At 37.2% G+C, this 26,143-nt stretch overlaps 1 protein-coding gene across 4 annotated transcripts in view; it reads left to right on the forward strand.

Annotated features, from left to right (window-relative positions):
• Positions 1-14,322: 14,322 nt before the first annotated feature.
• Positions 14,323-26,143, forward strand: part of CTNND2 (catenin delta 2) — an 821,463-nt gene continuing 809,642 nt past the window's right edge. For 3 of the 4 annotated variants that reach the window (XM_090276225.1, XM_090276224.1, XM_090276226.1), the window contains exon 1: positions 14,324-14,735. In XM_090276225.1, coding sequence (XP_090132351.1) covers positions 14,699-14,735 — 37 coding nt within the window. In that variant the 5' untranslated portion in view covers positions 14,324-14,698. Of the gene's footprint in view, positions 14,736-26,143 lie in introns of all 4 variants that reach the window. The other variant, XM_090276223.1, reaches the window with a different exon arrangement.

Consider the following 26,143-nt stretch of genomic DNA (forward strand, 5'->3'; position numbering starts at 1 on the left):
CCAGTGCAGCCAGTATGCTTCCATTAATTCCTAGCACACTTTAAAGATTCCATCAAGCACAGTTCATTTTTCCTGAGGATTTCTGAATCTGACCCTCCTAAGGACCCCTTCTTCCATCTGCAGCACTCTCATCAGTACTGCCATCATCTCTGGCTTGATCTGAAACAAGAGCATGCTGCTGCCATTCTTGCCTCCTCAATACCAAGTTTTCACAAAGCAACCACAATCCTGTACTTGACTTTTAAATCAGATTATGTCTTGCCCCTGGTCCAGACTCTCCAGTGGCTCCTCACCACACTTAAAATGGAAAGGCCTTCCATGACCTAAATAAATGCCCTTCATGACATTGCCTCTGGCTGCCACAGTGGCTTTCTTGCCTTTCTTTATACTTGCTAAGAACCCTTTCCCGTAAGGCTTTTACTCTTGCTGTGCACCCTGCCTCCAGGTAGACACTCATCTTCTAGATACTCATAACGCTGCTTTTTCTCACTGTATACAAATCTACATTCAAATGTCACCTACTTAGTGTCATCTGAACACTCTTTCAAAAGTAGCACTCTTTAAAACTCCAACACCATTTTCTTTCACAAACTGATGACAACATACAGAAAAATAAGATTTGGTGTTTACTGTCTTTGTTTCCCTCAAAAATATCAGTTCTGTGGGGAAAGTAAAACTGCATTCTCCTTAGTACCTAGAACATGGCCTGCCACTGAGTTGGCTTTTAGTAAACATTTGATGAGCTGTTGAGTGAATGAAAGAAAGTGAGTTAGCAGACCAAGAGAGTGAAATTAAAGGGTGACCAGCTAAATGAACTAAATCCTAAATCACCATTATAAGTAAGTAGCTAATTTGAATAAGCTAAGAATTAATAGTAGATAAACTTATTTAGAAATATAGAGGTAAAGGTAGTAAAAAGAAAAATAAAAGAACTAGTGTTTGATATATTAAGCAAATTCACTCAAAATTTTAAATCCAGCCTGAAAGACATTTTAATAAATTGGGGAAATCAAATTTATGATGAAGTTTTATCTGGAAATCATGTAACACATGTTTCTAAGTAGAAGGCATTTGAATTATCTATTGCTATTTTTTCTGCTGAGAATTACAACAGATTTCAACTTTAAATAAAGTCGATTGTGTTAAGCACAATTTGGTTGCATATTTCTCATTTAGAACAACAGCTACCATAAATTTATTTATTGAATTTGAAGTTAAATTTTTGTAAGACTTCAGTATATTAATATTTAGACAGTGTAGGCAAATGAGATTAATTTATGCTTAATGAAGAACAATTATAAACCCTATGGAAAGAGGGAGAACTATGAAACTTGGATTTAAGGATATGTGGCAACCTGAAAATAGGTCTCTTAAAAACTGGAAATACAAATTCACGAATTTTAATAATAAAATTAAAACTACTTAAGAATAATTTAGGACAGTTCAACTGTGTGAAGTCAAAAGTTCCAGGGAATAACACAGAGTTGTGAGAGGATGACAACTGATGGGAAGCAAAGGACCAGAGGGCTTGAATTTGAGGTGGCCACTTAGGGTGTCAGTGCTGAGTGTCACAACTCAGGTGACTCTGAATGGAGTTCCAGGTGGCGTCAGAGGTCTGATGGGCATAGTAAGCTGTAATTGGTGCTTCCTTTTCATGTCCAATGATACAAGGATGAAGATAGTTGTCCAGGCAGGTAGGGAATTAGATTAGCCAGTGTCACCCATGCTTGCGTCTGAATTAGCAGCAACTTGCAATAGTTAGGAAATCCAATCTTCCCTTGAAGGCATTAGAAGAAAATTTCCCTAAATAGGTCCAATGAAGGGGGAAGCAGTCTGTCCCATGAGCACTAAACTTCCCAACAACTGGGAACAGCCAGTGAGCGGATCACTGTCCAGGATCTCCGGCTCCCAAGCTGAAGGGCTGATGTTTCTCTCCACTGAATTTTATTTTGTTAATGTTAAACCATTGTGCTAATCTCCTGAAATATGTTTTGAGGCTTTATGTTGTCTTTAAATTCTTCGACTTTCTTTTCTTGCATGTCCAGCCTGGTATTAGGCTTTCTGTACCTTCGTTGTGATTATCAGCTGATGTATGACACGCGGCGAGGCCACTTACAAACTACAGTACTGAGCAGCCTCTTTTCATGCTTATGCCTGTCCCTTAAGTAACCCTAGAAATCCATTTCACAGAATTATCCTCATCAGTATTTTTCATTCATTTTCTTGACTGAAAGTTTTTGCAATGTTTTCTGTAAAAATAAAGATAGATGAGCCCTAAGGAAGTCTCATGACCTCTATCAGTGCAGAGACTGTGTTACAAAAGGAGACAGAAATCTTGATAGGATGTGTGCACGCGCGCGTGTGTGTGTAGCTTGAAAGCAGAGACATTCAAGTAACCTATATAGATAAGATAAACTCCTGCTTGGTAATGGCTAAATGTTCAGAGACCAGGGTCATTTAGTATGGAGCAAGATGCACTGTAATGACACCTGAGACTATCATGATATCGAAGTGCATTAACATTTATATTATTGCTCTGAGTTATCAAAGAAAGTATTCCCCATGCTCTGCTTAATAAACAGAAAATGAGCCCTTCAAAAACATTTTACATCAAGTAGAGGAGAGTTCAAATGCTTTTCTAAATTTTGACACATATTGCAAACTAACCACTAAAACTGTTATGACGATGTGTATTTCATTAGCCTTTCTCCATTCCAACCAACTGAATATTGTAAGTAAAAAAGACTTAGCAAATTTGATAGGGGAATATTGACATTGCAAAACTGTGTAAATTGTTATATCTATCATTACTAAATGTATTTCTATGATTAAATTTTTCATATTTTATGTTTTTACATATTTATATTTAGGTATTATAAATATTCCTTAACCACATGCACAATCAGCAATTTTAATATTAAATCAAGATATAGTTTATTTATAAGTTAAAAATAATAAAATAGCAAACTCCCTTTATCCACCATTCAGCTTAGGAATGCAGACCTTAAAAGGGCCATGGAAGCTCCCTGAGTAAACCAGTAACCCCCACCTGGGACACAAACTCCTGCTGGTACACACTGATTTTTTTAGGGCACCATTCAGTTAAGAAAGTTACTTACCACATGATCCACTTTCATATATGTTTTTCCTTTAAAACTTATATCCCCCATGACATACATGTCTGTGATAGCAGAGTTTCCTTCCTTACTCCTCTTTCAAAATTTCTTCCTTTAACAACCTTGTTAAAGAAAGACATATCTCTCATACACTCCTGATTTTTCTGTTATGAAGAAATGTCCCTCCTTATCTCAGTAAATTCTCTTTGTTGTGAAGTTTATTTTATCTGGCACGGATATAGACACTCTAGCATTCTTTTGCTCATTTTTACATGGTAGATCTTTCCATTCTTTACGTTCAATATATTTGTGCCTTTCTATTTAACCTCTAGTAAGCATCACACAGCGTGATCTTCCTTTTTACTTACACTGTCAATATCTCCCTTTACTATTTTAAACTATTAACATTTAACATTTTTAGTAATAAGGCTGGATTTAGATCTACCGATTTTTTCAGTGCTTCTGTTTGTCCCTTCTTTTTAGTCCCTCTGTTTTGGCTAGGCTGCCTTGAATTGCATTATAGTACTTGAATATTTTTAATATTCTAATTTAATTGATGCACTGTTTTTCTAGCAACATTTCATTGTATTATTTCTATTATATGCTGCTAGAGGAAATAATGCACCACTTCAATGAAGTTGTAGAAGACTTGCAACTATATAAGTCCCTTTACCTTACCACCAACTCATATGTTATAGTTGCTAAATGTGCTGTATCTATGTGTATGAGAAACTATACCAGAAAATGTTAAAATTTTTGTTTTTAACAGCCATAAGTACTGTAACCATAGTTAAGAAAAATATATAATATTTATATTTATCTAGATATTCACCATTTCTGTTGCTCTTCTTTACTTCCAAAAGTTTCAAGTTTTCTTCTGTTATCATTTCCAAACCCCTGAAGAACCCCTTTTAGCTTTCCTATTACAGCAAGACTGCTAGCAATGAATTCTACTTGTTCTCTTAATTTGAGGATGTCTTTATTTTGTCATCATGCCTCAAGGATATTTTTAATGGATTTCAAATTCTGGACTAATATTTGTTTCTTTCTATATTTTAAAGATTTTGTTCCGTTGTTTTATGCTTTCATAAACTTTTTTGAGAAATCTATCATTTTCCCCAATTGCCGTTTTCCTCTGTGTAATGTGTTCTTCTCTATCTGCTTTAAAGATTTTTTTCAATATTTAGTTTTTAACAAATTTATTGAGTCCTTTTTCTTCTTTTATTGTATGGTTATTGTTGCTTTTTTCCCCCATACCAATCTGTTCTTTTAATGTATTCTGAAATTTTAAATAATATCATGAAAAACCACTGAGTTATGTTATTTTTCCTCAAAAATATTGAGTTTTATATTGGCAGACAGTAAAGTATCAATGGAATACATTGATCTTCCAGGCCCTGGTTTTAGACTTCTTTCAAAGAAGTCTGGAATAGTTTTTTTCCCCCCATACTTCTATGTAGTAACCCTCAAACCTGAAGTGTAGCTAGCCTCACTTTTTGTATTAGTTTGCTAGGACTGCTATAACAAAACCACACAGACTGGGTGGTTTAGACAAAAGAAATTTATTTTCTCAGTTCTGGAGGCTGAAAGTCCAAGATCAAGGTGTCAGCAGGGTGGGTTTCTCTAAAGCCTCTCTCCTTGGCTTGCAGACTGGCACCTACTTGCTGTGTTCTTTACATGGCCTTTTCTCTGTGTGTGCACATTTATAGTGCCTCTTCCTCTTCTTATTAGGACACCTGTCCTATTTCATTAGAGCCCAACCTCTATGACCTTATGTAACCTTAATCACCTCCTTAAAGGCCCCATCTTTAAATGCAATCACACTGGAAGTTGAGGTTTCACGGAGTAATTAACTTAGTCCACACATTCCTACCAGATAACAGATGGGCTTTCTGATATGTCAACTCAAATTTTTACTTCTTTATAAAGGTTCTTCTTTCTGGTTGGGCCTGACCACAAGTCACCATAGCACTGATGAGTTCCAGAATCTCTGCTCAGCTCATGGCTTCCCAGCAGTAGCTCTCCACCTAGCTCCTTGGAGTCTTAGCCCACTCTCATTAATCCAGGATTTGGTCAAGAGGCCCAAGGGGGATCTCTGTGGAAACTTCTGGATTTTCCTCTCTGTAACTTCTTCTCCAGTTCTCTTTCTCCTAAATCACAGCCACCTTAGTATCCCCACATTCTAATCTCTGCCTGCCCTGCCCAATGAAACCACTTCTCTTTCTTGCATTCTACATAAATGCACCATATCCCAGATGCTCTTCCTGGGAAGAAAGCCTGTATAAAAGTAGGGCATCCTTTGCATGCTCCCTCTCTCTCAAAGATGGCAGCCTCATATCGGTGACTATTCAATGCCTGCAACTTGTTGCAGTTATATATTTTGTACATAATAGATTTTATAGATACTGTTTTAGTTGTATCTCACAGGTTTTGATACATATATGTTGTTTATTTTTTAGGTGAAAATAATTTAACTTTTTTACATAGATTTATATAGCAGTAGTATATGAAGTTCATAACAAGAAAAATTTTTTAAAATTTTCTATATCTTCTTGGTAACTAATTTCTGACTTAATTCCACTGTTGTCTGAGAATATACTCTGAATTCTATTTATTTTAAACTTGTAATAACCCAACATATGGTTGATTTTGCAAATGTTACATGTGTACTTGATAATAATTTATATGGGTTAAATGAAATTTATTATTGACATTAATTTCAGCTATTATATTTCTAAGTTCTCAAATTCCAATGGATTCTTTTTCATAGATTCTAGTTCTATGGTGAATTTCCTTATGTTTCATGTTTTTTTCTCTATCATTTCCTATATTCCTTTTTCCTTTTGAACATATTGATCTGTGTTATTATAAATATCTTGTCTGCTAATTCTAATATCTGGATCACATATGGTTGTAATTCTATTACATATTTGTTGATTGGTTACAGGTCATTTGCTCCTTTTTTGCATAATAGATGTTACTGAATGCTGGAGACTCCATATTAAATAATGACAGAAGTTTTCCTGAAAGAGTTCAGTCTTTCCTCTGTTAGGCAGATAGATGACCTTGTTCACCTCTCATCTAATCAGGGACTTGGCTGAGTTGAGCTGGGGCCACGTATTGATAAATGTACATCTACCTCTGTTACCCCTAGCTCTCAGAGAGCAACCTCTTAGGGATTTCAACTGAGAATCTGCTGTCTTTCCCGAGGTCACTATCTCAGAAAAGTCCTGAATGTAAAGGCTTCTCCCTTTTGCACAGCAAGACTGTTAAAATTATATTCTGCTTTTGGCTTAACTTTTTAGCCCTGTGCAGCTTCAGAAATTATCAAATTTTTGAAGGAAAAACCAGCCATTTTCAGCTGCAGTCTGTTTCTCTTTTCTTACTGGGATCTTGATCAGGTTTTAACTTGAAGCCCTATGAGACGAGCAAAACCTGTCCTGGCATCTATCTCAAACAGTGGCCATCTGCCCAGGAAAGTTTCAAAACTCAGTCTCTTTCATTGCATCTAGAATTGGCAAAGGTTCCTGGGGAAAAAGCAGATATATAGCAACAGTTCTCCCTTCACATCCTCCTCTTGTGGCATCTTGTCTCATCTGGTTCTTCTGTGCTTCAGCAGATTCTGATATTTTAGAGAAATATCTTTTTTTTTTCAATTCAAGAATTCTAATTAATTTAGAGATATTGGGCTGCCAGAAGTGATTCCATTTCACTCAGAAATATAAGTTTTCAATTGGGGTGTTTATTGTTTCCAAAAATTTGAGAAAACTATCTTAATTGAAACTTTATTATCATGAGAGAAATCATGCGATCACAGCCAAAATGTATAAATAGAAAAATTGGCTATGTAGAGAGTAATTTAACCTTAGAATAGGAAAGTATAGTTACAAAAAACAAAATGAAAAAATTAGAGAAATAGAATTTTAACTTAATGAGAGGATGCACATTTATGGACTACAATTAGTCCAAACTGTTTTAGTTCTGCGTCATGAGATTATATGTTTCCTCATAATTTTCTGAATTTTCAAATGTATTTGTGATTGAGAATTTCTTACTTTATAAGAAAAAATAAATGTTCAACAAAATACATACACAAATTTAATATCCTATCATTTGGAAATTTCTTTTAAAAATTCTTATCCCTGACAATTCTGCAAGAAATATAAAATGTAACTAGCCATGTGCACATTCCATGTACATACACTGACAAAATCTTAGAGTATATGGGAACTATTTGATAACATTATTATCAACAGATAAAATAAAGTTATACATTGCATAGGACAATTGATTAAAGCATATTAAGATATATACCATCCAGAAGTATAATAAATAAGGAAGCCATTTGATTCTGGTATGGATGTTATGCATTTTAAACTACTAAAATTTAAGTGAAAGCAATAAACACAACCAGCTTACAAAATGAAGATCAGTGTAAACTCTCCTCATTAGTCTGCAAGATATAATTATCTGCATGTGGGAGAAATTCAGTTAGTGCTTATTAGTAAATAATGAATATGAAAAGTATTCATTGACAAGGTGGCATCACCTCTGTGTTTTGATGACTAAGATACATGCAATCAGATAATAAGTGTGCTTTGGTATCATGGCTAGACCAGCAGAATTAAAAGGGTATTTTAATGTCATCACTAACACTCGCCATAAAATTTTAGTTGTTCAGTATATACCAGACATAGTGCCATTTATTGTCCATAGCTTGATCCATTTACTTAATTTGCACAACAATCTGAGATGCAAGATTTTGCTTATTGTACACATCATAAAACAGAAGGGTAATGAGTAAGTTGATTTCAGAATGTGCACTGTTCCCTGGAATACATTACGGAGACCAGTGACTGAAGATGAGTTATTTACTTTGGGAGCTAGTGTAAAAGTCATGAGTGATGTAGGGTGGGTTCACTGCAAAAACTTCGAGCATGACTTAATTTTCTGGTCAGTGACAAAACTCTCTTGCCACTCATTTTGTTATCTTCTATTACATGTGATTTCAGACTCTATTTATTTAACTGAAAAAATCTTCTAAAAATTTACATAGAAAACATATCACAAAAGCAAACGATACAGCTGTAGTAAACTGAGGAGAGTGATTACAGTATGTATATATCAGAGATTAAATTTGGCTGCACATAACAATAAACAAGTACTATGGCTTAACCATAGAAGGTTAATTTTTCTCCAGTAATGAAAAGCTCAAGGAGCAGAAGTCCCAAGCTGGTATAGTGGCTCCAGGAAAATTTCAGAATCTTGGGCTCCTCTTATCTTAGGCTCAGCCACTTTTGGTCTATGGCTCCCATTTGCATAGACAATTTACGGTTAAAATGTGGCAGGTCCAAGTCCAGCCTTCAGCATGCATTTCAGACCGTCAGAAGAATGAAGGAACAAGCAATGGTGAAGGCTCCCCTTTCACACAAACAAAGTGCTCTGTGAACATTCATGAGACACTCATGTTTGTGTCACTGATTGATTACACTTAGCAGCAAGACAGGCTGGGAAGTGTTGTCTCACAGTTTGTCACAGGCCTTTCTGAACAAAATTTGGGTCCTATACAAAGGAAGACAAGGAGGATAGTCATTGGGAAGGCAACCAGCAGTGACTTGGGATAAATCACAGTGTTTGGGCTTAATCAGAGGAGCAAATTGAAAAAGTGGACGATAAATGAATCTAAAAGGTCAAATCAAAATTCTAAAGTAAATAACACAATAAGATGGTGATATGAACAAATATTTAGGATTAAAGGAAAAAGTCAAATTGGAGGCTGTAAGACTGAGGAAAAATCAATATTAATTTATAGATTCCTCCTATGTATGCAGGCCAGTTTTGAGACTGGCATATGCAATTAATCAATTATTATTTTTTACAAACTACCTGGTCAGTGGTGAGGTCAAGTCTTGTTAATGAACCTACCTTTTGTTCCTGGAGCTAGAGTATATATGATTATAATAGATGATATTAATTTTCTTAAATGAATCATTTAGGTATTTCATTCTCACACCTATTGAAACCCAATGCCTCACTTTCATAACAAATACTGTGTAATCCTTGCTTTGTCATCCTGAAAAGAAATTCACAGATATTAACAGATTAAACTGACATAAATATAGAGAAGAAATGAAAGGAGAGGCACCTAATTTTTTTTTTTTTTTTTTTTTGTAAATGCTTGGTCACAACTATGCTAACAGAGCTAACCAATACTTATACACTTTCCCCTATATATATTATCACCCCAACAGTAATAGCTATAAAAACAGACTGATACAGAATTGTTCTTTGGGTGAGTTGTATACTACTAATGATGTTGCTCTTAATATGAACAAGCCTGGGTCAATTCTGAACAAACTGATATTACATTTGTCTGTAATTAATATCTTAGTGGCATTCCTGCACAATTCAATGTATACTAAAACTGTGCAAAAATGTTTCTTGCTTATATGTAAAATGGAGTAATGCAACCTTAGAGACTTGTGAACAGGTTCTTCACAAACATGGATGATAGGTAGGAGCCTTCAAAAGCTTTCAAGGATACGGGCAACTTTTCCTTCTATGGGACTATCCTCTACATGGCAGAACATGTGGCTTGTGACCATGAAATCCTAGTGACAATAAGAAAATATCCTCTCAGACATTTCTAAACTGCCTCTTGGGGAGGCAGTAACCCTTCCATTAAGAACCATTGACCTAGATGTTTAGTAAAAACCCAAAATTTTGTTGATGGAATTTTATACTAAATCAACTTTGGCTTAAAATTTAACTAGAAAGTCTAAATGAACCTTGATAAAACGCTCTGTTCCTAACTCTTTGAGTAACATTTTACACAGTTTCTTCTTCCTATTTTTTTCTGTAGACTTTAAGCCAGTCAATTTAGGGAGTCAATTTCTTCATCCTCTAGAAACCCACTAAATCTATAATCATTGCTGATAAATCATAGCACAGTTTGTTCCCTCTCCTGCCAATGCCTGTTATCAAGATTCTGTACCAAGCTTCACACTACATTATTTGATGCCTTCTTTATATGTGTATGTAATTCATCAATACCTGTTGACCTAGACTTCTGACCCACTGATCAATAATGTTGAACCTTCTATATGCCTGGCCAGCTTACATTGAATTTAGACATTTTAATACTAGATTTTGACTTCTGGTTCACAAATAAGGTCCCTCAGTTAGATATGTCACTGCTCTGATACCACCATTAAGTCCACTTCCAGTTCATTGCATCTCCAAGAATCCCAGCCACTACCAAACATGCCCTCCATATCCCTCTTCCTTGCTTTGCTTTAGTGCTTTAGGTCCTGTCTTCTCACCATGCTGCCTCTGTCCTGCCATAAAAAACAAAAGCCCTTGAAGAGGAAGAAAATATTGAGAAAACCTGGAAGAAAATGTATTGTATAAAAGAACTATCAACATCCTATAGGACATAGACAATTAGAAGGAAATGAGGGTATCTAAGTGTGATTGCCTCCTCAGTGGTCTTCCTTTTCTTTCACCATCTACCTTATAATTAAACTCCACAAGGACAGGGAGTTTGTCTTGCCTATTATTTGTTATTGATTCTGCAAATTTTGTCTGGTGTCTGAACCATAGCAGAAGCTCAATAAACATTTGCCAGTGAATGAATGAATAAATGGATGATGCCATCATTTGAGTATTAGCTGTACTGAAAGTTAGTTTGTGTGAAAGTGTTAAGTTTTTAATCAAATAGTAAAATGAGCCACATATTGATTTTAACTAACATGGTTAATTCAAATTAGTTAACTACCTGGAAAGTCTTTAAAAAGAGAGTAACATTCTCTAGTAACAAATGCATATCTTTTATGACAAATAACAGTGTTATTAGCTCCTCACTATATATGTATACATATAGTGACACTTCTGGGTTACTGTTCTAGAGAGATTTTGATTTAAAATTTAAATTCTATATTCTTAGGGAGTGTCATTACGCTCCTTATGATTATTAGTGTAGTTTAATTTCCGAACGTGAGAAATTTGCATTTGTTTATCAATGGGCAATTCACATTAAACATTACAGAAATATAACCTTTTATCTCAGCGGTTTTCAACCTGTGGGTCGCAACCCCTTTGGGGGTTGAACGACCCTTTCACAGGGGTCGCCTAAGACCATCAGAAAACACATATATAATTTCATATTGTTTTTGTGATTAATCACTATGCTTTAATTATGTTCAATTTGTAACAATGAAAATACTTCATACATATCAGATATTTACATTACAATTCATCACAGTAGCAAAATGACAGTAATGAAGTAGCAACAAAAATAATTTTATGGTTGGGGGTTACCACAACATGAGGAACTGTATTAAAGGGTGGTGACATTAGGAAGGTTGAGAACCACTGTTCTATTTCAACCTCAACAGTAAGATGCAGTACTATATTTAAACTACTTTGAATCAAACAAGGGTCCACTCTCCTAAAATTGCATATTTAAACCATAAAACATGATGCACAAGTTTATAAAAATATTTTAATTATTAGGTTTTATTCCTAAAATTCAGTAAAACTGCCATATAAAAATATATTTGCTTCAAATTTTGAAAAGTGATTTGAAAAATCAGAGCTATAGGAATTTGTATTTAGATGTGATTTCTGTACCACATAACTGGGATGATAAACAGAAGAAACATAAAGATTTCTCAATTAGCATCAAGTTGTAGAATTTGAAGATAGTAAGCTAATATTTTCTGGTGTCTTAGTGAACTGGGAAATTCAGAATATTCCTTTTTACAGGAATAATCAGAAGCAGGAGGCAAAAGATGGCAGTAGTGAGTCGTTCCAAGATCTAACACTACTCATGATTTTTTCACTTGAATTTTTCAACATTATCCAATTGTGCATTTAATAACATCTTACGTTACAAATTCTTTTAGAAGAATAGAAATCACAAATGTCCCAATGAAATCAGGCATAGAGCAAATTGAATCAAAGTAGTCCAGGGCATCACTGATTTCCTTAAATACCCACCTCACCCACCTTCTAAAGAAGTCAGATCATTTTCAAGGATTACAATTAGAAAATAAGGTGTATTGTTGCTCATCTCAGAAATAACTCTAAGTAACTTTAGAAAACAATTTCCTTAACTTAGATCTATATAGGCATAAAAGACATATTTTCTGTGGATAGCATCTATGCACCTACTTCAAATTTAATCCAAAGTGTAACTAATGTGTGCAACTCCCTCCCCACTACATGGTTTCTTGAGTTAAAAAATATAAAGAGGAGTACAGATTATTTTTTAATCTGACCAAAGCTAAGGTGGGAACAGAGAGCATGCTTAAAAATGTAATGTGGCCTAATGGATACCATACTGCTAATTCCTATTGTACCAAGTACTCCACAGTAATTGAACTGCTTTTCTGACAACAAGAATAGCAAATATAATTCAGCATGTCTAAAAAATGGCCCTGTAGTGCCTTCCTTCACAGGAATCAGGGTTATTTCAATATGGAGCTGGCTTTCAAACTTGGAGCTAGGCACTACTTTTGGTGGTGAGACCAAGCCTGTTCATACACATCCAGGCCTGGGGTAGGAGGATTAAAGATGAGTGTTTGCATTGCTGTTAGAAGTCCTTGCTTTTACCTATTTAACCTGTCTTAAATTTTCTTCCTTCATTCTTACTTCAAATTATATTTTTAAACTTACTCCAAAGTACAATAAAAAATAGCCCTGAAAAAATATGCAGGTCACATGAATTTGTGGAATAATGTTTTCTGGCACAAAGGAGAAGCTCTTTGTTGTTGCTAGGACTCATCAGCCCCCAAATCCCTCTGAGTACAATTTCCTGTGTTCTGTCATGCTTATCTGGAGTCTCAGAAACCAGCTCTGGAGAGGGGTGGAATGGAGAGATCACACAACCCCAGACAGTCTGGGGTGGACCTACAAGATCAGGAACAGTGAGCAGTGGCCTAATTAGGAGAGACACCAGCTTTGGCCGCTGAGCAGGCTGTGCTCTGCCTGGATGAAGGAACAAGGTGAAGGTCCACAGAACTTCCTTGGCACATTGCGTGGGTCTTGTTTTCTAACAGACTTCCATCGTTCACTACGGTGATTCTACGTGCTGTGTTTTAGCAAGAGAGATAGACAGAAGTCCGGATGGAGTCAGTGAGCCCTGCAAACACGAGGTGATAGAGAAAACCAATCTGCAAACGAAGAAAACAGCACAGGGTGTATAGAAAGGCTATAGGAAAGGCACAGGTGAGGGTTTCCGTTTCAGCCCAGAGAAGGGAAACAGGAGGTTAGTAAGAGAAGGTTGCAGAGGTGCTGAAGCAGCAAGAAGGAAGAGCAGAAGCATCAAGAGGAGGAGAACCTTATCATTGCAACGCATTCCAGTTCCAGAATAGACAAGGGTCTTTCTTGCAGAAAGTTTACACAGATTCAAAACTAGAGGGATTTTGTTTAGTGAGAGTCTTTCCACCTGCAAAAGCATGTTTAATCTAAGCACTGGAGGTGACTAACATTGGAAGGGCGCTGTTGGGAAGATTGCAGACGGATGTCCTGCCTTCTTTGCTCTAGAACCCTAGGATTTGAGAGCATCCACCTCCACACAGAAGAACGCACACTCAGCCTGCCCCTCCCCCTGCCCCCAGTGTACACACAAGCTATTCTAGAACCCCCTCCACCCTCTCCCCTTTGTTTGCAGGCTGACAGCTACCCCACCACAGTAAATTGTCAGCATCTGGCCTGGGAATGATGAAACCGGCCCTTTGAGAACCCGTTCAAACTGGCGTTGCAGGCCTTCCCAGGGCCCCTTCCAGTTCTCTCCTAGTTCCCGAGCATCCTCCCATCTCAGGGCCAGGGTGTGCGTTCCCAAAGATGCTCGGCCTTCTCCCAACCCGCGTCCTCCTCCCCTCTCTCCCGATGCTGCTGCTGCTGCCGCGAAAACCAGGAGAAGTGGAACGCGCACGGCGAAGCGCGGCGCTCTCGCGGCGGCACTGGGCATGCTCGGCGCCCAGGGCAGGTTTGGGCGGCGGGGCGGACGCTTCTTCACTCGCCCGGCGCCCGAGCCGGCCGCCGAGGCATAGGTGGAGGTTGAGGCTGCCGCGCGTCGCCACAGAAGGAGCCTCGCCCTCGGCGGCGTCGGCGGCACAGGTGGCGCGGGCCGCGCGCTGGGCGCAGCACGGGAGCGCTCGGCGCCGGGCGCCGAGGTGGCCCTAGGCTCGCGCCCGCGGCGGCAGCTGGCCGACCAGAGCGGCGGGAGCGGCGGTGGCGGCGGCTCTCCCAGTCCGGCCGGTGGCGGCGGTGCCCGGAGCCTAGAGGAGCCCGGAGGAGCCTCGAGCCCGTGGAGCCCACGGATCGGACAGGGGGCGCTGCGGTCGCCGCGTTCTGGGGGGCGGCCGGGCCGGGCGCCGCGCACTAGCGTGGGGAGCCGCCTCTCCCCCGCGGCGCTCGTCCCTGCTCCCCTACAGCATCACTTGTCCCGCGGCAGCTCTCAGACAACAAAAGCGGAAGATGCTGCAGTTGGGCAAGGTCAGGACCTTGCCCTGAAGCCGGGCGGCGGCACGCACGCCTTTTCCCCGGACTGAGGAGCTGTCGCTGGTAGCGGGTGCATGTTCGCGAGGAAGCAGTCCGGCGCCGCGCCGTTCGGTGAGTTGCCTGCGCTGGGCTGCTGGGGCCAGGCGCATCCTTCTCCTCCGCGTCGTTGTCCTCCTCGCAGCTGGTGGGGGTTGGTCCTCGACTCCCGGCCGGCTGGCGGCGGCAGCTGCGTGGTCCTGCCAGCCGGGGGAGGATCGCGATTGCTCTGGGTCCTCTCTCGGAAGACAGTTCTGCCTGGAATGGGGGCCAGGGTTAGTGCCTTTCTTGGAGCGGTTAGCAAGTGGCTTCTCTGCGTGCTCCCCCTCCCTGCCACTCATCTCCCCTGGAGGAGGCGTATATAGGGCAACACCAACAATACTGCTCCCCGCCACCCTCAAGAACATACTCGTTGCATATATGACGTCCCTAATATAGAGGATAAGATGGGGTGGGGGTGGGGAAGACTTTCCTCCAGTCTTTTGCCCTTATGTTCAATGTCATTACGATGTTTGGCTAGAACAAAATGGAAATACTTAGTCATATGCGTCCATGACCATTTCTCCGGTCTTCCGCTGCTTGCCAGACCCACAGCCCCTTGGTCTATATTTAGCGGTTTCAGAGCAAGCATTTTCAGCTCGATTCACAGGTTTCGGGGGCTTCTGCGTCCTGACAATAGCGAGGCTCTGGAAAGCGCCGCCTGAAACCCAGGTTTGGAAAGCTGTGAATGTGTACGGGAGGTTGTGATGCGATATTTGGGTGACCGGTAATTAATGGCAAAGGAAAGCTGCTTTTCTTTTTGGCCGACCTTCCTCTTATTCTGGTGTGTAATGTGTTTCCATCGATTGCTACTCAGCTGCTTGGAGCCACTACGTTCTGAATTAAGTCATTAGAGGTGGTGCAGCCTTCCTGGTCTGTATGGTAGGAAAACAGTCTCAGGATTGTTGGTGTGGGTATGTGTATGTGTGGTTCCCACAAAGAACAGTTACTTCCAAAATGCCTCAAGTTGCGTTTCGCTGTAAATGTGGGAGTAGTGAAGGGTGTGGAAGAAAGAAAAAGAGGAGCAGGTTGTGGTTCTAAGGTGTTTTTTTCCCTTGCGTGCTTCAGTTGAACTGATCTGATTTGCTTTGGCCCTGAAAGGTGTTATTAACATGCGTGCCTAATGTTATCAAGTAAATATACTGGTTTAAGAAGAGGGGAATGTTATACACATAGTACTGGGCTGGACACACATAGTTTTCACTTTTAGGAACTCTATAACCGATATTCAAAACGCTGGGAATTTTCTGGCACGACTTCCATGGAAATAGGGAGGTGCTGAAACTAAGAGTTACCTGATTGTGCATCCCTACATCAGTATCTTAGGCTAGTGCTGGCTGTTCAGTTTATCTCTTTGGTTTTAGTAATTCACCTACAGGAATAAAAGGCTTTAGAGCTGTACCACTAATAAAATCCCATGAAGTGTTTGATATGACCGGCATCAAATTACAGGGATGAAACTGTGCATGATTCTGGGGGCTACTCTAGAGAAAGTGTGGCAGATAGGGGCGGGCATCCTCAAATACGGACTAGCTGCTTTCAAGTGCCGTAAAATCTCTTTGCCACATGCAGAATCCATTTTCACTCTTGGGGAGAATGTTAAGTGGCATCCGTACTGGTCTGTGGTTTACAAGATCTTGGTGCTTGAAAGAAGATGATTACATTTATAGAGTCAGATGTTGAAATTTGGGAGTCTTGTAATTATACAGCTAACAAGTCTCAGCATTACAGAAGAACAAGGAAGGTCTATACTGCTTGAGTTAAGTGAACAGTGAGATTAGGATTACCAGTATTGGTTTAGTTTCACCTTCGTCACATTCAGAGAACTTTCAAGAACACTTTGAACATGCTGTTTTGCTCATTGCATTGTTTTAACATAAAATTTCTTTTAGAAACAAGCAATATGTGACGTAGATGTTCATTTTTCTCTTTTCCCCTTTTTAGTCTACTGGTACAGATTTAAACATGATTCTTAAAAGACTAGTAGAAATTGTTCTGTGCCTATGTGTGCAGACAGAGAGCAACTGAGAGGCATGAGGAAAACTATATGTATATGTGAGTTTTATGTCGTGGATTGAAAATGATAGTAATTGATTGAATGGCAGTTGTATTAACTACATGAGTTTTTGCTCTAATAAAATTGTTATAGTCTTGTGGAAAGGAGTTATTTAATTTGGTGTATGTTTGTATAGTTGTATAACCTAATCATTATAGATGTCACTAATGTTTTCATTGTTTGTAATAAAAGTCATGCACTGTCAAATTACAGTATTTCCATCAACTTCAAGTCTTTCACAATCAGGCCAATTCCTTCTCCCAGTGAAATGATTCATCAGAGAGAAAAATGAGATTCAAATGTCATTAGGTTGAAAATGGAATTTATAGTTTTCTTAAATAATTTCTAAGGATAATATCACTTTCATAATGACCTTTAAAATTAAAAATGAAGTTATAATATTCTCAAATATAACATTACTTTTAACATATAATTGAATATGCGGTGCTCTTCCTGAAAATGTTATAGAACTTTCTAGTGACTGTTGTGCATTATCAAAGTTCTCTTTTGTGTAGTATGCCTTCATGTGGAATTGGTGATGAGTTCTCTGGAGTAATTTCATCAGGTTGTCCTTAGGTAAGGAACATTAAAGTTAGATGTAAAATAATATATTATATTTCTTTGTCCAGAAAGTCAGGTATATTTTGTATAGACCACGTATCTGATTGCAACAAGCCAATTGAATTAAATTAGGAACTTTTGTAAAGTGTTCTTTTTTTTTTTTTTCCTTTTTCTGATGATCAACCATAAGAAGACGAGGAACACCCATTTATAGTTGTTTGTCTGTGAACATTATTTTCACTTCTCCAATGGGACATTGGTGTTGCTAGTATCACCCTTCCTAAAAGTTTCATTTTTTAAAGATTTTTATTTTTAAAATAAAATGGTTGGATGTCCTTAAACTCAAACACTGTAATTCAGAAGATGAACAAATACCAAGGGAAAACAGGCAGATATCTTTAAATTCAGTACTTCTGTGGAAGATTTGGTACCATTGGTCCTTGCTGACTGATATACATACAATTCAGAAATACACTTTCAAGCCAAATTCTTTAGTTGGATTCCATGATGGTTTTCGTCATCCATATTGTGAAAGTGTCCTCAGGGCCACAGTTCTTCAATGGCTTTGTGATAAGTGTTATGTGGATGTGGATGAAAAGTTAATTTGAGTGGGAATAGTTCTTGATACTTGTTGCTGGCTTCAAGTTTATCTGATTATGTGCCAAAGCAACAGCTTTTTATATTAATGTAAAATATTAAACATGTCATAGATAAATAGTTTGTACCACATTGTCTGCCAATCTAGCTTACTGATTAAATAAACTGCCTGGTTGGGTTTAATGAATCCAATTATATTCACAAACAGTACCTTCAACACAGGAAAATCACAGAAGTATTTTATCATACTGTGTTTTTAGTCCATTAATAATGTTAAGACGCATAACAAAAGTGTGCAGTTATGACACCTCCAGTTGTTTATCTTTTGATCACACAGCAGTTAAATGTAATTTCAAGATCCATATCATGATTAATTGATTTGTGGGAAATGTCTTAGCTATATTAGGATATTGAAGTTATACTCTGTATCAATTAGTTTTTCACAAATTGGAAAGATGACCAAATAAGTTGAATAATGCTTCCTAGATGATTCTGATTTTAGATAAATATTCACCTGTATCCCTTGGAAAGATTTTTGAAAAGTTATCTGTCAAAAGAATTATATATTTTGAAACTTCTTATTCCATTATTGTTATTTCAAATCACAAGTATATTTCTAGAGAAAAAGTTGAGCTGTGCCCTAAAATGAATATATATACACATAATATTGTGATATATATATAAATATTGGAATATATATTAATGTAATGCTGTTTTGGATTCTGCTTTGGGTAGGTGTTGAGATGTGGAGAGAGTACTGGCTTTGGATGGATCTTAACTCTTTCTCTTCTTAGCCTAGTCTTTGACCATATATGTGATCCTCAGATTTTAGCTCATTATATTTAGCTATAAAATGGTACAATAAGACAAAATATCTCAAAGATAGATTTCAGATGAAGTAAATGAATATATAAGAGGCTTGTAAATTGTAAACATTTGTAGAAACAAAAGAGCTATATCTATATACTAAGATGGATATGATGCTTTATGTATTATAAAAGTATGTGATACAGGCCACCACCCTCCAACAAAGGCTATAAATGGATATATTTCACCCATATTGTAATATTACTTTATTATGCAAACTTACATATAAAATACATCAAGTTTTATACTCTACAGCATAACAGTCCTTTATACATATAATAGTTAAAACTAAAAGAGAAGTAAATTTTATCTCCCAGCACTATTATTGAAAAAGATTCTAACCTAATAGTCAGCAGTGGCAGAACTTTGATACTCTTAATAGTGTTATATTATTACCTGATTGAAGTTAAATTCTGTACAACAATATTGTACAAAGAATATTATAGACAATTTAATAACCATAATGCTTGGTGAGGTCCAGTGTTAACCATCTGCTCTGTTTTGAACTACAGAGCATGAGTTCCATCATAATATCATTGTGACAAAAAAGAAATCTTAAACAACTAAATTTATTACATAAATCAAAGGCCCACAGCATCCCACCCAACTCCACCCCACCTCCTATTAAAACCAAATTCTTGAGAAAAAAGTAAAAGGGTGTGCATAGGTACCTTTTGAAAATAAACAGCCATTTTCACATGTCATTTCGTTCTTAGTAGCTTCATTGAAATACTCAACTCATCTCGGTGTGATTACACCCAGCTCTTTGTAAGGTAGAACTCGAACTTCAGCAACATGATTTAATTATAGTAATGCTTGGATGTAACTTGGAATTTGTTATGCATGTGACCTCTATGACAGGAGATTACATTTATCTTCAGTCAGAAAAACATTTGACAATAAATATGGTTATTTATATTCAGATTTATCCATTATTGTGGGAACTGCCTATTATAAGTTACCAGAGTAAAATACATATTATAATAAAAGACCTTTCTATTTTTTTGGATAAAATAGGCAAGTGAGTCAAGTATGTTTGGTTAAAGAAGTATGTCAGAATTCCTACAAGTTTTGAATAATATGGAACAGATTGATAAATGGGTTAGTGTATAGCATTAGATTACAGAAATAGTTAATTCTGTTATTTAAATCTGTAAATACATTTGGCCTGCATAGGTAAGGGTTGAATTTTTCTCATTATTAACAGTTTTGCTTAATGTGGTTATCACAATTCCCCTTAGAATTTTGATCCAATAGGTATATATTAAGAAAAATTCATTTGCTATACAGGTTTTATATAATTTATTCTTTTGGTTTAGGAGCCTCTTCGTAATCTTATCATGCTTATTATAATCTTTTCTCATTTAAATATGCAACAACATAAATAACAGAAAGGTGGGTATTTATCTTAAATTATAAAATATGCAGAATGTAGTGTTTGGTATCTTTAAGGATCTTAATATCACCTCCACCAACACATCTAGGTTTTGAGAAACCTGGAATATTGGAAGAAAAAATAGAAAAGAGTGGCCACCAGGGGTGAAATGTTAGTTTTGATTGGATACAGTTTGGTATGACGCCAAATAACATCCCAGGACCTCGGCCTCCCTCCCTTCTCACAGGGACAGAGCTGCCTCTGAGTCATAGAGCCCAAGCTTTGCTCTTTCTAGGCAGGGAGATCTACAGAGGAAGAAGAAGAGCAAGCCAACCTGCATCCTTTATTCTTCAGAGACAGGGAAAATGAATGGCTAGAGAAAAGACCAGATGTGTTTCATTAACTGAGTTCCCTTCACCTGGAAGGAGGCATCACAAGTAGGGAAGAAGTGTTCCTCAGTGACAAGGTTTATAAAGAATTCTAGTTGAAGAATTCTGGATATAATAGCTTTCACAGTATTTTTGCTTAGTACTTGAGCTTTTTAAATATTTCATGGTATTTTAACACTATATCAGGAATTATCAGTGGAGTGTCTAATGTCCTGGCTGATTTATAGAGAGTGTGGTCCATGAAATTCAGCTGATTTATGTAGTATTGCTAACTTAAAAATGACTCACTCTCAGTATTTCTTCCTTACTCCCCATGTTGGATTTTGACTGCCAGTAATTGGGTGGCTTTGGATGTGGAGAACATCAGGCATAAAAAGGACAGAGTCAAAAATTGGACTTCCCAAACCACACATAAATGGTGACACATGATAGCTTTTATCCATAACACTTCCTGTCTCAGTGTTGATAATTAGAGTTTGGCTGTTGTTTAATGTTTTAACCTTTAATAGGAGCAATCATGAACACTGTCAATAAAGAAGAAAAAGACTGAATTTTCAAATAGATACGATGTTTTATTTGACTCTGAGCATGACTACTCAACCTAAAAAAAGCTCACTTCTTAAAATAAATTTTATTCTCTCTCAAATACTTTATTTGGGTTTTCAAACATTAGAGTAGCATAGCAGTTATTACCTTCAGTAACACAGAATAATTTAATTTCCAGGAAGAGCAACTTCTTTGGCAGCAAACCAAGTCTCCCAAATATAAAAGAGCCAAAATCCAGTCTCTTCTCTAACACAGTCCTCACTGGGGCTGAGCATGGTTTTTAGGGAGTCCTTGGATGAGGAAGTGGAGGAGTTCCCCAGAAAGGCACACAGGTGTAACGGACAGTCTCAGTAGAAATTATGTCAGATTTTCCCAGGACTCAAAAGGTGGTGCAGGAAGCCAGGAGCATGAGATGGTCTGGCTTGAGCTGTGTTTGAAAGAATAATGTGAAATCCATAGTAGATGCATAGATATAGCATGGCACCGCTATGCAAAGAAGCGCTATACGCAGCTTTGAGTTATCTTTTCAAAGAATGATTGATTATATGGGAAGTCTTCATGGTCCTGAAGGTTAAGAAAAAAGTCAAGGCAAAAGAACTGTTGAATATGATGCCCAGAATACATACCCACGCACATACCCACACAAGCACAAGAGCATAGCAGTTATGGCTGGGTTTCAAGTGTTTTGTTCTTTTTATGCTATCTTTTCATCAAACACATCATAGTTAGATATATGTTACACAAAAAAAGCATGTCTTTATATTTGCTTTGGGTTAAATTTCATAAATTAGCTGGATGCCTGACTGAAAATTAACAAGGTTCATTCTTCACGGAGTACATTTTCTACATTCTCTAATTAGTGCCTTCCCTAGATTTTCTTTTTTAAATTTAAGATGTGTTGAGTAGGTTTAGCAAGCTGGTATCTTCCTGAGAACTCTACAGCACATTAATTAAATATTATTTTTTCCAAAAAGAATTATTTTTTATGTTTTCAGAAGTAATGCATGGTCACTAAAATTTTGAAAATGTAGAAATGATAAAAAGAAATGAAAGTTCATGCATGAACTCAAGGCCCAGAAATGACTCCATTTTTATCAGAAATGCTAACTTATACATATTTTTTTAATTTATAAGGTATCTCATATTCTGTTACTTTTTAAAATGTAGGGAGGCTTTTAACTAGTACTCATTTTTAGTGTCTGGTTTTCATACCTTTTATAACATCATTTACTTAAATAACTTACTATTTTTTTATACTAATGGCATTTTTTCTTTCTTTTTTGCAGTACATGTGATGTTGTGATTAAAGCTAAATAGTTTTCATTAGATTATTTCTCTAGATTAATTCCAAGAACTTGATGTTTTCAAGGCTATTGATATATGTTGTCAAATTGTCAACAACATATATCATAATATATGATAATATAATATCATAATTGTCTTTTAGAAATATAATTTGTAATTCTTTTAGCAAGGCAGGAGTTTGCCAATTTCCTTATGATTTCGGCAACTCTGTGTATTATAATTAAAAAAAATTATAATTAGATGGGTGATATCATATTTTCCTGTGATTTAATTTGCTTCTCTTCAAATATGAATGAAGTCAATATTATATAAATTTATGATGCACTCTCAGTTATTTTTTGAATTATTGTTTACACATTTCTCATGGTTATTTGCTTTAATATTGATCTGTGGTATTTGTCTATAGTAATTACATTAGCCTTTGCCTTATGTTTTATCAGTTTACTTCTCATTTTATAAATTCTTATTTTAAAACATAATTCTAAAGCTTGTAGTATATTCTCTCCCTAGGGGTGTTCTTCTTTAAGGGATCATTCTGTACCTCCCTGATTTTTTGTGCGTCAGTAGTAAATACAGCAATGCAGCCAATGATGGAGGGAATCGCTTGATAGTTGTGTCACAACTTGACTGAGTTCATATCACAACTTTTCCATATTTTTTTAGTAAGTGGTTAAATTACTGCTGAATGTCATTGTCGATGGAGAGGAAGTAATAATTCCCATGCCTTCAAGTTATTGAGAAGGCAAATTAAGGAACTATGAATCAAAAATATGTAGCAGAGAATCTAGTATATTAGTGAACCTCAAACACCTTAGCTGTTTGTACAGTTAAATAAGCAAGATGACATACCTTTTTCTCTAATTCCAGCTTTTGCTTTCTCCACATAAAGTGTAATTATGCACCTGCACAGAATCAGGAAACTCTGTATTAAAGGAAGGTGTTTGCAACAGCCTGGGGCTCACAGGTGGAAGCTCTCTGTGTGCATTAGAACCACTTTGCTGTGTGTCCTCTGCTAGTGCCTTACCTTCTCTGTGTGTTTCAGATTCATTGGGAACAATAAATCAGAATGCTGTTCTTAAGCAAATACATAATTTTCAATATCATATGCATAGGCACATACAGACATATATATCATATATCCAATGCACATAGTCACATAGGACCATGCTTCTCCCCACTCCCACCTGCACCCTGTATTGGTAATCTGTCCTTTTTTATCACTGGTCCTAAAATCTTAGGACAATTATTAGCACATGATAAACACTGAGCTACTCATTGTGAGCTATATATGCACTTTTGTTTTCATTGTCAAAAATGGTTCACAAATTAAGATTTGCTTGTTTACTTTTGGCTTGTTTTGGGTTCTTGTCTTTGCAGTACATTGGTGGGAACATGGAGTTAGGATTCTGAGTTCTGAGATCTCCATCATGCTTGGTACTGGCTTTCTCTTGTGACCTTGAATCTGAGTCTATGTTATCTTTTGTTCATTGGGATCAAAATCCCCAACTTTGTGTGTGTGAATGTGATATGATAATTCATATGAATGTGCTTTGGGAGGCATAATCATGATGAGTATTTAAATATGAAATACAGTCCTTTGAACTTGTGATATGCTCCAAAAGTAGGGCATATTTTAATGATTTAGGGTCAAATATTTTCTTGCCTGTAGAACTAAATATCTGGCCTCCATTAGTAAATAGTTATAAAATACCCCGTGGTTGTAAAGATATGTTATTGAGTATTGCCCACAAGAAGAATTCTCCTTTGTCCATCAGTGGAAGTAATTCCTATTATTTCTTTATACCACTTCAAATATTATGTCATACCAAAAAGGCTCAAAAAAGTTCTCTCTGTTTTTTTTCCTTTACACACAGATATTTCCTGCTTAAAAGGGGTGTAGAATGTAGCCCTATTGTTCCTCAAGTGATTGAAGTCTGCACAAATGTCTCCAGAATATTATTTTCTCTCCTGGTGGGCTGCTGAGTCTGGCACCTGGAAGGCTTTATCAGAACAGTTTTAGAAGTGTGAACTGTAGCTGGATTCCATTTTTTTGAACATATTTCCTTAAATACTTGGAACAGAATTTCAGAGAATTCTGATCACTCTATATATAGCCTGCCAATTGAAAGGAATCTTGTGTAAGTCATGAAAAAATAAACCTTTAATTTGGTTCCTATTCTCAAAACTTTGGAAGGAATTACAGAAGGGAAGTTAATATACCTCATTGAGCATGTTTCTTAATGACTAGCAAAGTTTCAGGTGCTCATGAGCCAATGCTGATCACGATTTGACTCTCGGCTGATCGTGGTTTCAGATATGATATTTTTTTTCTTATAAATCTAAAGTCTTTTTTCTGTAGCTGAGGGCAGGTTGCATGACAGATTGTATAGTGAGTCCACATTTTTTTTCAGCAGTTGAGCAGATTCATGGGGTACTCTTAGCTTGTACATGTGAACCCTAGAAAGAAGGCGAGAATGAGAGTAGAGGAGCAAGGTGATGGCTGGGAGAAACTAACGCTTGCTTAAGTGATGGGTAACATCCCTACTTCCTCTGCAAATACAGACTCTGGGCACAGAAGCCTGTGATCTGCTGAGTCTGATAGAGGGGATGGGAGTTTGGTTAACACCTACTGAAAAGTGTGGGAATTTTAAGCGAGAAGAAGGAGGTAGCTTGAATTAGTTTTCGCAACAAAACTTTTTTTAATGGGCTGGTTTATTGTTCATTGATTAACCCATTCACTCAATAAATGGCTGAAGATATGTTTTGAAGAAGTGCTAAGTTATAAATAGTAGCAAACATCGTGCTGCTCCAGAGCTAGAAAATCTGTCCCCATCTGGGTAGTTTATATATTTCTCCTAGTTGAACAGTAATGAGCTACTTCTTTCCTTTTCAAACTAGGATTTCAAACTCAGGTGGCCATTTCCCATCACAAGTCTGAAATTCTTTCCTTTCTTCTATGTGTCAGTTTTTGTAAAATTAATTAATTGCTACTAGGACTCAAGTTCTTTTAGTACTACACACAACTGCTTTACATTTACACAGTGTAAAAGTATGAGTGTGTGTGGCCTCTTCCTGGTGGCCTGACAAATCATGCGTTTTACAGTGGTACAGTTATACCTACAGAAAGGCAGGGGACACAGAGCCACAAATGGGAGGGCAAGGGACAGCCTGATAAGGTCCTCTCTGGAGTTGAACAGGGTGTGGGAGGAGAAATAAGCTAAGTTATTTCTTTTGAGTTTTATAGTATGTTAGTCACTGCAAGTGCTTTCTCATGTTTTATCTTTTGAAAGTGAAGACCAGAGTTTTGAGAACAACACAATAGATTTTTGAAACCATGCTAGCATTTTTCATGTTCGGTTATTCTGGGAATCTTGTTAGGTGATAGTCATCTGTGGTTAAATGAAAATGGGAACAGACTCATAGATGGAGAGCAGGATGACAGATAGTGGGGGGTTCTGAGGGGCGTAGAGGGATTGAGCAAAAAGGAGAAAGGAATCATGGACAACAGTGTGGTGATTGATGGGGGAAGGGGAGCATAAGGGGACTAAATGGTAATGGGAAATTATAATAAAGATTTAAAAAAGAAAAATACATGATGTTTCTCACAGTTATTTATCATTCTATGATTGAGATGTGGCATGTCCTGGAATTAGTGGCCAGATGAGGTTTCCAATTCTAACCCAGAGAAGATGCTCTGGAATGCAGTGATTCTCACAGCTTCTGTCAATGTCCTTTATGCTTACACCGC

Source organism: Furipterus horrens, unplaced genomic scaffold, assembly GCF_987537825.1.
Source record: "Furipterus horrens unplaced genomic scaffold, mFurHor1.1.pri manual_scaffold_5, whole genome shotgun sequence".
Classification (NCBI taxonomy): domain Eukaryota; kingdom Metazoa; phylum Chordata; class Mammalia; order Chiroptera; family Furipteridae; genus Furipterus; species Furipterus horrens.